We start from the raw sequence: 15,566 nt of genomic DNA on the forward strand, positions 1-15,566 counted from the left end.
ACAGTATATCATGTATGCTTGTGTCATCAACTGCCTGTGTAACAGCTGATTTCTACACCAGCTTTACATCCTAAGCAGAAGTGTTCAGAAGTAGGGCTGTAGCTATTAAATATTTTAGTAATGGAGTATTCTACCAAAAATTTAATTGATTAATCGAGTAATCGGATAAAATGTACTTTTGCTTAATTGCACAGCAATGTAAAAATATATAAGAGAAACATTTATTCAAGATTATTGGTTTTCTTTTTTAAATGCATACTGTACAGCATTTAATGAAAAATAAACACTGTCATGAATTAAGTGCATTACAGTGCCATACATTCTTATTTTAAAGTCTTTTCTTAAATGCAAAAAAAAAAGTATTTCAAATGACTTTAGGTATCAAAAAAACTATGGCACACATTAAACAAAATTGTAATAATATTTTATCGCTCCCTTCCATTTTGCAGCCCGCAACAGAACGCTCCCTCAAATCAATACACTGCTAACTGTTTGCGGGTTCTTTCGCTTTGTGGGTGACATACAGTAAGTGCTGTCACGCCAAACAAATAATTGCGCAATAACATAACACGACCTTTTTAAAATGAATTAAAAGAAGCTTTGAGGCAGAAGATTTTGCCTCGATTATTTTTTGTAATCGAATTACTCAAGGAATCGTTTCAGCCCTACTCAGAAGCATTCAAATTTATTTTCAGGAACACCACTGAGCAATCTTAATCAGGGGACAGGGAGACACACGCCTGTCTCTTCATGGACATAATGTTTGAATTAACGAATGGGGTAGATGGGGTCAAATTGTGCAGCAATACTTAATGGCAAAGCATTACTTAAAGCTTGCATTCTATAAAATTCATGAAATTGTGTGTGTGTGTGTGTGTGTGTGTGTGTGTGTGTGTGTGTGTGTGTGTGTGTGTGTCAAACTGTATAGTAACATCATGAAGTCTTTTTACCAGACACTTACGTTAACATGTCTTTATTTCTCCCCTGTTGTAGATTGTCGTGGAGAGGACGGACCCTTGATGCTCTGCCTTCTTGCACCACCTATACTCTACATACATGTATTTTATTAATTTGTAAATAAAGTATTCAATGTAATTTATAGTTGAGAATTTATTTTCAGTTTGCTTATACTTCAAAAAAGGTAAAGTGTATGTAAAGCATTGCAGAAAATGATCTGCAACAGGCTTATACAGTATACATTTATCCACACCGTGTCTGAGGGTACAGGCTCATACAGAATTCATTACTGCACATTGTGTGAGGGTACAGATTTGTATACACTATGGGATTTTAACATCATTACCATTTTTTTGCTAACTTAAGCCTGCTGCCTTGGTGATGATGTTAGTGACAGCCGTTTCTGACAGAGTTTCTTAAATGTTTACAACAAAGTTCTCCTTTAACTCTTAAATAAACCCCACAAACTCCTTCGGATACATTTTACTTATAGTGCATCTCAAAAAATTAGACTACCATGGATTTTCTTATTTGTTTTATGTAATTAATAAAGCTAAAATCGTATTTTAGATTTACTACACATAAAGCACAAGGCCTTTTTGTTTTAATTTCAATGATTACTGCTTACACCTCAAAAAAAAATCCAGCATGTCAAAATATTAGAATATTTTTCTTCGAGTTTGATGAAATTACTATTCTATTACCAAATACTATGCTGTGTATTTCTCGGTCTAGTTCAGTACACACACCTATGATCATAGGGAAGAGTGCTGACCTGACAAGATGTCCAGAAGACGATCATCTATACCTTTCACAAGGACTGTAAGCCCCATAAGGTCAAACACACTACCACTAACTGGTTTGCTGACCACTTGATGTTACTGCGCTTAAATGGCCAGCCAACTCACCTGACCTGAAGTTTCATGGGAAAGATGAGTAAGACCTGACCCAACAGTTCAGATGAGCTGAAATCTGGGATAAATTTATGCTAAATGCTTCACGTGGGATCTGCAGACATAACCACGTGATCTGTCTAACAGCATGTAGCCTTATGAATAATAGCAACTTATACCTATGTACTGTGAAAGGAATGTTCAGGAATAAAAGTATGATAAATTGCCAAATAATTAAAATACACATGTAAACAATAAATGTGACATTTGGAATACAGTTTATCTAAAAAAAAATGTTTTTTCTTTTTTTTTCAATAATTTTAAAATGTAAACACTTACACAGAAAAAAAACCCAACACACTCAAAACGGAAACATCATACACTCACAAGGGAAAAATCATAAATTTACAAGTAAAAAATAATATACTCACTAGGGAAAAATTATACACTCACAGGAGAAAAATAATATTATCACAAGGGAAAAAATACACTCACAAGGGAAAAATAATACACACAGAAAAAATTATGTATGCACTAGGGAAAAATAATATACTAAAAAGGAAAAAATTATACATTCACAAGGGAAAAATTATATATTCACAAAGGAAAAATTATACATTCACAAGGGAAAAATAACTCACAAGGGAAAAAATTGCATTTACAAGAGAAAAAAATGCACTCACAAGGGAAAAAGTTATATACTCACAAGATAAAAATAATATACCCACAAGGGAAAAATAATATACTCACAAGGGGCAAATAATATATTCACCAAAAAAATAATACACTTACAAGGGAAAAAAATTATATACTTACAACTGAAAAAATAATACACTCACAAGGGTAAAAATTATAGGCTATACTCACTAGGGGAAAATTATACATTCACAAGGGAAAAATAACTCACAAGGGAAAAAATACAATTACAAGAGAAAAAAAATACACTTACAAGGGAAAAAATAATACAATCACAAGGGAAAAAATAATACACTCACAAGGGAAAAATATTATATTCATGGGGGGATAACATGCTCCAGAAAGGCAAAGCAATTCTCCCATGTGCAAGAACTTTTTTTTATTATTTAAGTTGCAAGCTAAACACTTAAGCTAATGTGCAAGGCACTATGGGATTTTAGGCTAACACGGACAAAGTGAACACTCCGAACATGCCATGGTTATGTGCTAAAATGCGAAAAATAATATACTCACAAGAAAAAAAATACACACACACACGGGAAAAATTATATACTCACTAGGGAAAAATAATATACTAAAAAAGGAAAAAATATACATTCACAGGTGAAAAATAATATACTCACACTGGAAAAATTATTTACTTACTAGGGAAAAATAATATACCAAAAAGGGAAAAATTATACATTCACAAGGGAAAAATAATATACCCAAATGGGAAAAATAATATACTCACAAAGGAAAAATTATACACAGGGGAAAAATATTATATTCATAAGGGGGAATAACATGCTCCAGAAAGGCAAAGCAATTCTCCTGTGTGCGAGAACTTTTTTTATTATTTAAGTTGCAAGCTAAACACTAAAGCTAATGTGCAAGGCACTATGGGATTTGAGGCTAACACGGACAAAGTGAACACTCCGAACATGCCATGGTTATGTGCTAAAATGCCCCCCTGCCATGGATTTTTATATTGCTTATTTTATAATCAAATTTGTTGGGTGTAATTTGTGATTTGTAAATCATAATCCTATGAATTTATGTTCTAATATAATATTTGATAGAGATTATGTGGGGGACAATCCGTGGCCATTAGCTTTAGCTTTTAGCTTGCAAAATACGGGAGAAAGAGAGTTCTCACACGGCAAAAAGTAGTTGCGCACAAACGGAAAAATCATACACTTACACAAGAAAAAGCACACATTTACAAGGGGAAAAATACTTACAAGGGAAAAAACTTACACATATACGGGAAAGATGATTTGCCTTTTTGGGCCACCGTAGTGTCTGCAGTATTCATGGAGTTTCAGTTCAGTTTAGTGACGTGTTTCAAAAATATTTTCACGGAGTCTGAGATGACTGAAAGCGTACGCTGTTTATTTTCTTTACAAAAGCACACAGATTTATGGATATTGTGAGTGTACATAAATTAAACTTGACCCTTTACGGATTCAAATGATGTACAGTACCACACTTATGTGTATGATAAAACATGACCAAGCATTTTAAGTTCTTATCACAGTTACCAGAAAAAAATGCAAGTGTACCCACCGGCGGGTACACCAACTCCTAAGGGATTTATATAACATTTTAGAGCACTATCATTATTTTGAAGTAGAAAATATTGAGGTGGAAAATTCTTATTGCCAAATTCATGTGCTCATAACTCTGACGTTTTGACCCCAATATTCAATTCAATTCAATTTTATTTGTATAGCGCTTTTAGCAATTTTCATTGCCGCAAAGCAGCTTTACATAGTCAAAAGAATTATTTAAGTTTGTATGAAATGTGAATTTGTATGAATCAAAATGGTCAGTTTGTCCCTGGTGAGCAAGCCGAGGGCGACAGTGGCAAGGAAAAACTCCCTGAGATGGTAATAGGAAGAAACCTTGAGAGGAACCAGACTCAACAGGGAACCCATCCTCATTTGGGTGAAACAGAAAGCAGTAAATGATCTGCATTTATACAGTGTGTAGGGTGGGAGGCAGTTTAGCTATAATAGCTGATGTTAATTGATGTTAATATGGAGTCCAGGTAGTTATTGAAGACCCAGGTAGACTTGTAAGAAGTTCCAGTCATGAACTATCGAACTGTCAAGTCCCCAGAGAAACAGTTGCCAACACCAGTCAAGGCCAGAACCATTTTCTAGGTGGAGAGAATCATTCCCAGACACCAGACGCATCCCAGAGAGACACACGGGGCATCCATGTGACGAGATCTTCAGCCAGAAGCGGGGCACCAGGATGGGTCAGACAGGTCCGGAGGGCAGAGGGAGTCTGGATCACTGGCAGCTCAGGAACGACATGTGTAGCTCAACAGAGAGAGAGAGAAAGAGTGAAAGGGGGGGACAGGAGGAGAGAGGAAAAAGAAAGAGGGGGGAAAGAGAAGAAGAGGAGAGATGGCAGTTAGGTATGGTCACAGTCACACAATGTATAATGTGAATGTATATTAACTGTAGAGTGCAAGCAGAGACTCCGGCAGGACTAACTATGACAGCATAACTAAAAGGGAGAGCCAGAAGGAAACACAAACATGAGGGCTTCCTGACATGTAAAGCAAACAATCACCTCACCGTCAGCAAACCTGAGTGATCAATGAGAGTGAGGAAGACAGCATCCAAACATACCAGTTCACCATAATACTCTACGTCCATGAGTCCCCCAGATCTGCTCCTTTACCTATGGCAAATCTATTTATAAAAATGCTTGGCTAAATAAATAGGTTTTTAGCCTGGACTTAAACACTGAGACTGTGTCTGAGTCCCGAACACTATTTGGAAGACTATTCCATAACTTTGGGGCTTTATAAGAAAAAGCTCTGCCCCCAGCTGTATTTTTCATAATACGCGGTACTGACAAGCAGCCTGCATCCTTTGATCGAAGTAGGCGTGGCGGATCGTAAGACACTAGCATTTCGCTCAGGTACTGCGGCGCGAGACCATTTAATGCTTTATATGTCAAGAGTAGTATTTTAAAATCAATGCGAAATTTCACAGGGAGCCAATGGAGTGAAGATAAGATAGGGGTGATGTGCTCATATCTTCTGGTTCTGGTGAGGACTCTCGCTGCTGCATTCTGGACTAGCTGAAGCTTATTTATGCATCTAGCTGAACAACCAGACAGTAAGGCATTACAATAGTCCAACCTAGAGGTAATAAAAGCATGAACTAGTTTTTCTGCGTCGTTTAGCGACAATAAATTTCTTATTCTGGCAATATTTCTGAGGTGAAAGAATGCTATCCTGGTAATATTATCTACATGTGCTTCAAATGAAAGGCTGGAATCAATAATCACACCAAGGTCTTTCACTGTTGCATTTGATGGAACAGAAAGGCCATCTAAAGTTACGGTGTGATCTAAAATTTTACTCCTAGCTGTATGCGGTCCTATGACTAGAACTTCTGTCTTATCCGGATTTAGCAGAAGGAAGTTAATTAGCATCCAATTTCTTATGTCCTGCACACATTGCTCAATTTTAGTAAGCTGTTTTTTCTCATCAGGTTTTGCTGAGACATATAACTGTGTATCGTCAGCATAACAATGAAAACTAATACCATGCTTACGGATTATGTTGCCCAGAGGAAGCATGTAAAGGGAAAAAAGCAGTGGACCTAAAACTGAACCCTGCGGAACGCCAAACTCCACTAGAGAACATGCAGAATAATCACCATTTAAGTCTACATACTGATAACGATGGGTCAGATAGGATCTGAGCCAGGAGAGGGCTGTACCCTTAATTCCCACTACATTTTCTAATCTGTGAAGAAGAATAGCGTGATCAACAGTGTCAAAAGCTGCACTGAGGTCAAGTAATACAAGCATAGTTACACAACCCTGATCAGAGGCCAATAGAATGTCATTTACTACTTTAACGAGCGCTGTCTCTGTACTGTGATGAGGCCTAAATCCTGACTGATACAGTTCATGTATGCCATTTCTATGTATATATGAGCATAGCTGCTCCGCTACTATCTTTTCCAGGATCTTAGAGATAAAGGGGAGGTTTGATATTGGTCTGTAACTGGACAGCTGACAGGGGTCGAGGTCAGGTTTCTAAAATATCATATGTACACATATTAATCAACAATAATAAATCTAAAACAATGTTAGTTTAATTTTTTTTTTAATAATAATTTGAATTTCGGTCTATTTTCCTGTCCTAAAAATAACTGCATACAAATTCATACAGAAAAGCAAAAAATGTGTCAATTTTTTGTTATTATAACATGTTTAGATACTCACATCTGTCACTGCTATTATTTTCTAGCATTGGTAAAAGCAAATGTATAAACATTGTCTAAACAATGTCTATATATATATAGTATATAAGTATTTGCCCCTTCCTGATTTTTTTTTTTTGTTTATTTTTTTTGTCACACTTAAACGATTCAAATGATGATTTCATTTATTAAGGGAAAAAAGCTGTCCAAACCTACCTGGCTCTATGTGAAAATTTAATTGCTTCTTTTTGGAAAGGTATAGAGCTAGAGTTACATTTCATTTGCCATCCGAAACACACCAATTTTCTTATTATTTATTTACTAAAGTTGTAAAAACATTCATTACTAACATATATTTATATACGGAAACTCATATTTTGATCTGAATACAGAATTAAGCGGTATGGAAAATTTAGCATTGCAAAGTCAAATTCATGTTGCAATATCTTAATGATTAAGCATTTTAGAATAATACACTTTTTCAGGATTATGTCTTTTTATGTGAAATCTAAATTGGCCAAGTTTCATCGGAATGAAAATTAAGATTTGAATTTAAAAACGTTACAGACACTACACCCAGGTGAGACACTTTTTAGCACCAGTACCACGATTTGCCCGATAGTAAAAAGCTCAGCTTGAGTGAAAAAACAGTGAACGTGGTGGTTGCAGTTATATACAGTACCTCAGTTTAAAATAAAATTTAAATCAGGTGGGTCAAACTGGTAACAGGCTGGTTCTTAGGTAATCCTAAAAGAAGATGGTCGTCACCTGGGAACTTGGATCCCCTGCCAGCTACTGTATGTTTAACTAAATCAAAGTGGTGTATCTTTTAAACAATCTTTGTTGAATATTTGTTTTTTTTTTTACCATTCCTTTGTCTTGTGTTGTTTTTCATGTTATATGTATTTTATGCTATGTGTCCATCATGTCAATTGGGAATCATTTTGAGATGCTGATCTTGGTTTTATTTCCTGTGTTTGCTAAGGCTGTGTCTCTGTTCATAGCCTTAATATCACTGTTTTAATCTTTCTTCTTATCTGTCACTTGTTAATAGTTAACAAGTTAATAAAACTTAAAAAGTAACGACAGGTTAACTAGCTTTCCTGTGATTAAAAGCTTATACAGTATCTCTGTAAGCTCCCGTTCCACCACATCCCAAGGATGCCCTATTGGGTTGAGATCTGGTGACTGTAGCGGCCATTTTATTACAGTGAGTTCATTGTCATGTTCAAGAAACCAATTTGAAATCATTCGAGCTTTGTGACATGGTGCATTATCCTGCTGGAAGTAGCCATTAGACGATGGGTACATGGTGGTCTTAAAGGGAAGGACATGGTCAGAAACAATGCTCAGGTAGCCCGTGGCATTTAAACGATGCCCAGTCAGCACTAAGGGGCCTAAAGTGTGCCAAGAAAACATCCCCCACACCATAACACCACCACCACCAGCCTGCACAGTGGTAACAAGCCATGATGGATCCATGTTTCATTCTGCTCACGCCAAATTCTACCATTTGAATGTCTCAACAGAAATCGAGACTCATGAGACCAGGCAACATTTTTCCAGTCTTTAACTGTCTAATTTTGGTGAGCTTGTGCAAATTGTAGCCTCTTTTTCCTATTTGTAGTGGAGATGAGTGGTACCCGGTGGGGTCTTCTGCTGTTGTAGCCCATCCGCCTCAAGGTTGTGCGTGTTGTGGCTTCACAAATGCTTTGCTGCATACCTCGGTTGTTTATTTCAGTCAAAGTTGCTATTCTATCAGCTTGAATCAGTCGGCCCATTTTCCTTTGACATCTAGCATCAACAAGGCATTTTCGCCCACAGGACTGCCGCATACTGGATGTTTTTTTCCTTTTCACACCATTCTTCGTAAACCCTAGAAATGGTTGTGCGTGAAAAAATCCCAGTAACTGAGCAGATTGTGAAATACTCAGCCCGGCCCGCCCCCTAAATGCATTGAAGCAACTGCCATGTGATTGGTCAGATGGCGCAGCCCTTTATGATTGGTCTACCACTACAGTGTGTGTCGGAAAACGAAACGCCCATTACCATAACTGAACGACAGTTCTGGAGACCTGTCAATACATAAAAAAGATTGCGTCGGTTTTACCGTATCAATTCGAGTCCGAGTCTGACGATGAAACGGTTGAAGTGGCACATCAACGAGGAACTGTTCGGCTTGCACGACTGGAGCAGGACGTTTCTCAGTGGTAAGTGTCATATGTTAATGTAACAGACCTAATTTGTTATATTGCGCTAATGTTAAATGCACGGGCGCTTGTGATGTGCATATGTGTGTGTGATGCATTTATCCCCTCTGGGCTTGCCGTAGAAGGGCAAGGGGCATGCGCACTTCCTACTCTGGAGTGTCGCGAGTGTTAGAGTTCAGTTTTAGTGAACGGTGGAGAATAAACAGGTAAAAAGGATTCCATGTGCTCTCGTTTTTATTGTTTGTTTTTTTATATTACAAATTGTTTAAGCGAACCCGGCAAGAATGCTCGGTCACATTAAGAGTGTGGTATCGTTAATTGTAAGATGGCGGGCAAGTTGTGGGCGGACATTATGCAAAAATGTTACGTAGTAAAGTGGATCCATAACAGAGAAAAATTTGAATTGCTAACGACTTGTTTAGGCGAATGTGAGACGACTCTTTTTTTTTAAGAGAGAAAAACTTCATTAATAGTGCACTGTCGGCATCACAGATAGTGCAGATAGTTTATGTTCATATACAGCTACATGACACACTGCATGAAAGATCATATTTCAAAAAGCATAATAGGGGCACTTTAATAGTTAACATTGGTTGAAATTCACTTTATGACTTTTACCCTAGAAACTATAGGACAATACCAAATTATTCGGACTAGTACATTAGTCATGCATTTAAGTTTAATGTATACTGTAACAGATAAACCTGTTGCATTGAAGCAGCTTTTAAAACCACAGAGTCTTTAGCTATCATTGGTTTGCCTGGATTGTGCAGTACAGAGTGACATATTTTTTCAGCACAACATAGGCAATATGATGAACTTAACTGTAGCTAACTAATTTTTTTTTTTTATTAATTTTAACCCACATGCCTGAGAGAATAAAAGACCCAATGAAAATGGGTCACATACTGTAGGCAAGGAAATAATATAGTAGACCTACTTAAAATCTGCTGAAGTTCAGGAAAAGTTCGTTGTAAATGGCATGATATCGCACTGGCAGAATAACACCATATAATGAAGCCATATAATGACAGTTTTCATTCATTCAAAATTTATTGTCTGTTTATTTAGGTTTGTCAAACAATCAAGTCAAGCACAGTTAATTGCTGAATAAACAATTCTTAATCAAATTAATCATACCTGCAACATTTCACAAAAGAAAAATGAGTCTAAATGATTTTCCAATTCTCGATTTGACCTGGGGTCATTGCCTATACTTCCTACTACATTTTTCAGTTCAGTTTTACAAGTCTCAAACACTTTTGTGTACTGCTAATTAATAATCCCAACTTCCATGCTTCTCTACTGTGATCATAGATGTATTCATATTAGCTCATATTTTAATAGTTAACTATAGACAGGAGGAACAAGATTGATTATATCAAATGTGTATAGGCAAATGTGTATGAAGGAAGCAAAGAGAAGAATCTGAACTAAAGCCTAGACATAAGCCTGCAGAAACAGCATAACACTTTTGTATGTATATCTTTATATTGCAGTGTTATATATACTGTAGCTCTTTATATTGTCTCACCCCTGGAGCTCAGCTGGTTCATTGCATTTATTTATCTGCTTTTTCTGGTGTTCTTCTTCTGCTCAATCTTCTGATCTATTACCTTCATCCTTATATTTAATGGTCAAAATATATTTCCAAAGCTCAGGCTGGAGAAATTTCATGAATTCATCATCTATTTTGGGTTTCTCCTTCATTTCTCCCTCTGCTTTTCTTTTTGCCTGCTCAAACATTCTTTCAATCTCCTTTTCTGTCTCTTGGTAAATCTTGCTACTATAGAATTTCACGGGCGTTCCTTTCACCATTGTCTCTATCTTCTCTAGCAGCTTTGAGACTTGAGAATCATCTTCACTCTCAATGTTGAGACAGTGATACCTGTTCCCACATTTTTTTACAAGTCTCTGGACGTGGTCTGCTGACTTGATAAATTCCTCAATGTTTCTTTTTTCCTCAGTTACATTAAATATGATCATGGTGTTTCTCCAACATTCCTCTCCAAAAAGCTTCTCCATATTCTCCAGCAGCCCTCTCTCCTCTCCTGTAGACTGCTTTACAGGTATGACCAGGAGAAAGGCGTGAGGTCCTGGAGCAACCTTTTGGAGATAAAGTCCCACATCTTGCCTCAAATTCTCCAGAGACTGTCCAGGTGAAAACCAGTCAGGGGCGTTCACCACATTAACTTTCCTCCCAGCCACCTCCTTTCTGTTCAAGATGTTACTTGCAGAACTCTCCACAGATGGTGTCCTTTCCAGCAGCATCAGCCTCAGTTCTGGTATAGAAACTTTAATATACATCAACAAATGAAAATCAGACATTGCATTTAAATTTGCATATCCGCATTCATGTGCCAATACAATCATAACTGAGTAACACAGCATAATAAATCTTTTTGGATACAAAATCAAAATGTTTCCACATTAATATCAAACCTCAAACATGCTACTGTGATGGGAATTCTCCCACACATGAAAACAAACTGTGTACAGTAAATATGAATTTCCAACCAAAACACTAAAATGCATTGCAAATCCTTTCATGCATACGGTACATGGTGCATGCCATAAACATCTATGTTGTATGCACATGCTAACGATGCAGTGATGTCACAAATACACGACATTTGACTTATTTGGCTTTCTCTGGTTCTACATTAACTACCATCCATAGCGTTTTTTGTTTTTTTTTACTTGGTCTCTTTGTCCATGGAGTCTTGCTCTCTCTCTCTCTCTCTCTCTCTTTCTCTCTCTCTCTCTCTGTCACACACGCACACATACTCACACACACGCATACACACAAGCACATACATATTTGCATGGATAATAAAAAATGAAACTATCCTCACATCCTCAGCGTATAAACACTTGGCTTTCAGCGGGAAAGTACACACCCCAAGATAATTCATCAGTAATATTCGCTACACTGTTTTTACAGCATGTAAAAAATTTTCTCTGGTGCATAGTTTTGGTTTTAATTTCCTTTTTTTCCCAGTATGTCAAAATATTAGCATATTAGAATATATAGTTCTTGAATCAGCTTTGCTTGACAATATTCTTAAGGCTTCAGTCATCCCTTTTGCTTGTGCACCTTTTCTTAACATTTAATCAAACTTGAAATTAGATATTCTAATATTTTAGGAATGCAGCATGGAGGCATAGTGATTAGCACTCTGGGTCAGGGTTCGATTCTGCCCTTGTGTCTGTGTGTCTTGCATGTTCTCCATTTTTTTCCTGTTTTTTTCTCTAGTTTTAGCTCAGGTTAATTGGTGATCCCAAAATGCTTGTAGTGTGTGTGTGTGTGTGTGTGTGTGTGTGTGTGTGTGTGTGTGTGTGTGTGTGTCCAGGGTGTCACTGCCTCATACCCAAAAACTCCTGGGATAGGCTCCAGGCCCCAGAAATCATAAAGTAAGATGGGGTTCTGGTTCTAGTTTGTGATAACAATTAAAAAGTTAATTAAATGTAATGTGTCCCACTGAGTGATTGACATTGCTGCACTAGAAAACTAGATTTTGAACAACCCATTATTCTTTATAATACTCATCCAGTTAAACTTTAACAATTAAAGCCATTATACTTACGTTCTTGGGTTTTCTCTTGGCCCTGTTAAAGGGGAAAAGGTTTGAATCCCTATATGGAATATTGCATAGAACATGATAAACAGATTTCTGGGGCAGGATGCAATTTTGGACATGGGTTCAGTTTGGTTCTTTAATGACCATGACCTGCTGTCTAAATTATTGGGTTTCTATGTTTATTAATTACCTAATTAATAATAATAAAAAATGTTCCACCATGGCAACGATTCATTTAAAGAAGGATAAAAGTGGCATCATGTGGCCTACATAATATTAAAGTATTAGTCTTAAAGTTTTTGCTTAATTTCCCTTCACAAATGTTGCTAATTTTCTCAAAATGGTTTTAAAATTTAACTGAATGTAACATTATTGTAATTATAGCCAAGCCTCATCTATGAATTAATTAGTATGAATTGTAATGACAACAGCCCTGCAATGAATTTGCTCCTTGTCCAGGGTGTACCCTGCCTCGTGCCCTAAGTTTCCTGGAATAGGCTCCAGGCCTTCTGCAACCATGTATACAGAATTAAGCAGTATAGATGATAAGTAAGTGAGTGAGTGAGTGGGTGAGTGAGTAATGACAACATGCTAGGCTATCATGAAAATGTGCAGTAATAAAGTTGAAGCGCATTACCTGAAGGATTGAAAATCCTGAAAGCCATGAATGCACTAATTCTAAAAAAAAATAAAAAAAGAATAAAAAACATTAGTATGGCACTTAATGAACTAATATCACACAACCAAGATTATGTGGTTATACGATATATCGACACAGCTTTGATTTGCTTCAGGTATAAACCCTTGGTAATCACACCCATAAAAACATGAAAGAATGAAATTAGACACATCACAGAATATAGTTTTTTTTTTCTATCAACAAACTACATCTCTTCATCTCATTTTATATACTACAATATAAAGTTTTTTTTATATATAGTTTAAAAAAAGAATAAGAAATGCAACTACAGTACCACTTATCGAAATAAAACAAACTGGCCACGGCACCTAAAAAGGAAAAAGAAGCACAAGAATATCTTAATAATTAAATGTTCTCGTTTAAACTGTGATTTTTAGGAAACATAAATAATAAAGAAACAAGTACTGGAGGTGAAATATGGTTTGTAACAATGGCAAATGATTTGTCATTTTTAGGGCATTGCAGTAATCCCTGGTCTTCATGGAACAGACAATTGACTACGATTGTATTTTCTCTGTTTACAGCTCTGTTGCTGTCTGGTACAACACAGTCTGGATCAAACGTGTGGTGCAGCACCACCAGAACAGCAGGCTTGGTGCCTAGAAATAGGGGGAACAAGATATCGACTCATTATATAATGTCACATATAAATCTATAATAGACAGTTTGATATTAACATTGTGGTTGTTGTCTCATTCATTCAGTGCTACTTGAATCCGTACAAATACAGTATATGGAACTGATACAGAATGAACAACAAAACCTGAAAGAGAAAACTAATTTACACTTCTGTATAAAACAGAAGTCTGCACCAGAGATCCCTTGTCTGGAGCTTGTTCAACACTTTGTAATAAACTGCTGTAAATATATTGTGGTTGTGGTATCACATTTCATAATAGCCTTGCCTTGTTTATCAATAACAGTAGATAGCTGTAATTTATTAACATATACCAGTGTGTTTTTCAAACTATAAAAATATACACTTTCATCCCTTTACAAGTCCAGTAACTGTTCCTCAATAATGTAACGGGATCAACCCTTTGTGCACGGGTGGCACCACAGACACACGGACAGAAGACCTATATACACCATGCACCATGTTCACAGAGTGCTGTATCCAAGCACATTAATGGAAAGTTGAGTGGAAGAAAAAAATGTGGTGAAAAGGTACATAAACAACGGAGATTGCAGTGAAGGTTATAAAGCCATTTCTAAAGCTTTGGGACTCCAGCAAACCACAGTGAGAGCCATTATCGACAAATGGCAAAAACATGGAACAGTGGTGAACCTTCCCAGGAGTGGCCGGCCGACCAAAATTACCCCAAGAGCGCAGAGACAACTCATCCGAGAGGCCACAAAAGACCCCAGGACAACATCTAAAGAACTGCAGGCCTCACTTGCCTTAATTAAGGTCAGTGTTCACGACTTCACCATAAGAAAGAGACTGGGCAAAAACGGCCTGCATGGCAGATTTCCAAGGTGCAAACCACTTTTAAGCAAAAAGAACATTATGGCTCATCCCAATTTTGCTAAAAAACATCTCAATGATTGCCAAGACTTTTGGGCAGGACAATGACCCAAAACACACCAGCAAATCCACCTCTGAATGGCTAAAGAAAAACAAAATGAAGACTTTGGAGTGGCCTAGTCAAAGTCCTGACCTGAATCCTATTGAGATGTTGTGGCATGACCTTAAAAAGGCAGTTCATGCAGAAAACCCATTTGAGAAAACCCTCAAATAAAGCTGAATTACAACAATTCTGCAAAGATGAGTGGGCCAAAATTCCCCCAGAGCACTGTAAAAGACTCGTTGCAAGTTATCGCAAACGCTTGATTGCAGTTATTGCTGCTAAGGGTGGCCCAACCAGTTATTAGGTTCAGGGGGCAATTACTTTTTCACACAGGGCCATGTAGGTTTGGATTTTTTTTCTCCCTAAATAATAAAAACCATCATTTAAAAACTGCATTTTGTGTTCAATTATGTTATCTTTGACTAATAGTTAAATGTGTTTGATGATCAGAAACATTTTGTGTGACAAACATGCAAAAGAATAAGAAATCAGGAAGGGGGCAAACAGTTTTTCACACCACTGTATGCGTGAAACACTCCATCTCACTCCTATTGCTGCTCCTCGTGTCCGTATCCCACCTCAGCGCTTCACAGGTAATGCTCCTGCACATGTACATGTGTCCCCTTCTGACTACTACAGGACTGAATTCTACAAAGTTCTGGATGTTGCTGAAATGCAGTTTAGAGAAAGATTTGAGCAGGAAGGAATGCAAATGTTAAGGCACCTGGAACAAGTTCTATT

General features: G+C 37.0%; 1 protein-coding gene across 1 annotated transcript; it reads right to left on the reverse strand.

Moving 5' to 3' along the window:
• Nucleotides 1-10,217: 10,217 nt before the first annotated feature.
• Nucleotides 10,218-12,758, reverse strand: LOC128512217 (GTPase IMAP family member 4-like). The gene is made up of 2 exons (XM_053485389.1): nt 12,561-12,758; nt 10,218-11,267 (listed from the first exon to the last, which is right to left on the reverse strand). Exon 2 carries the CDS (start codon nt 11,242-11,244, stop codon nt 10,570-10,572), a length of 675 nt encoding a protein of 224 aa, XP_053341364.1. The 5' UTR covers nt 11,245-11,267; nt 12,561-12,758; the 3' UTR covers nt 10,218-10,569.
• Between the last annotated feature and the right edge of the window lie 2,808 nt (nt 12,759-15,566).

This window comes from Clarias gariepinus, chromosome 24 (genome assembly GCF_024256425.1).
Source record: "Clarias gariepinus isolate MV-2021 ecotype Netherlands chromosome 24, CGAR_prim_01v2, whole genome shotgun sequence".
NCBI classification, from domain to species: Eukaryota; Metazoa; Chordata; class Actinopteri; order Siluriformes; family Clariidae; genus Clarias; species Clarias gariepinus.

Coding starts and splice junctions, on each gene's coding strand:
- LOC128512217 (XM_053485389.1), bottom strand. CDS start 11,244: ATGCTGCTGGAAAGGACACCATCTGTGGAGAGTTCTGCAAGTAACATC.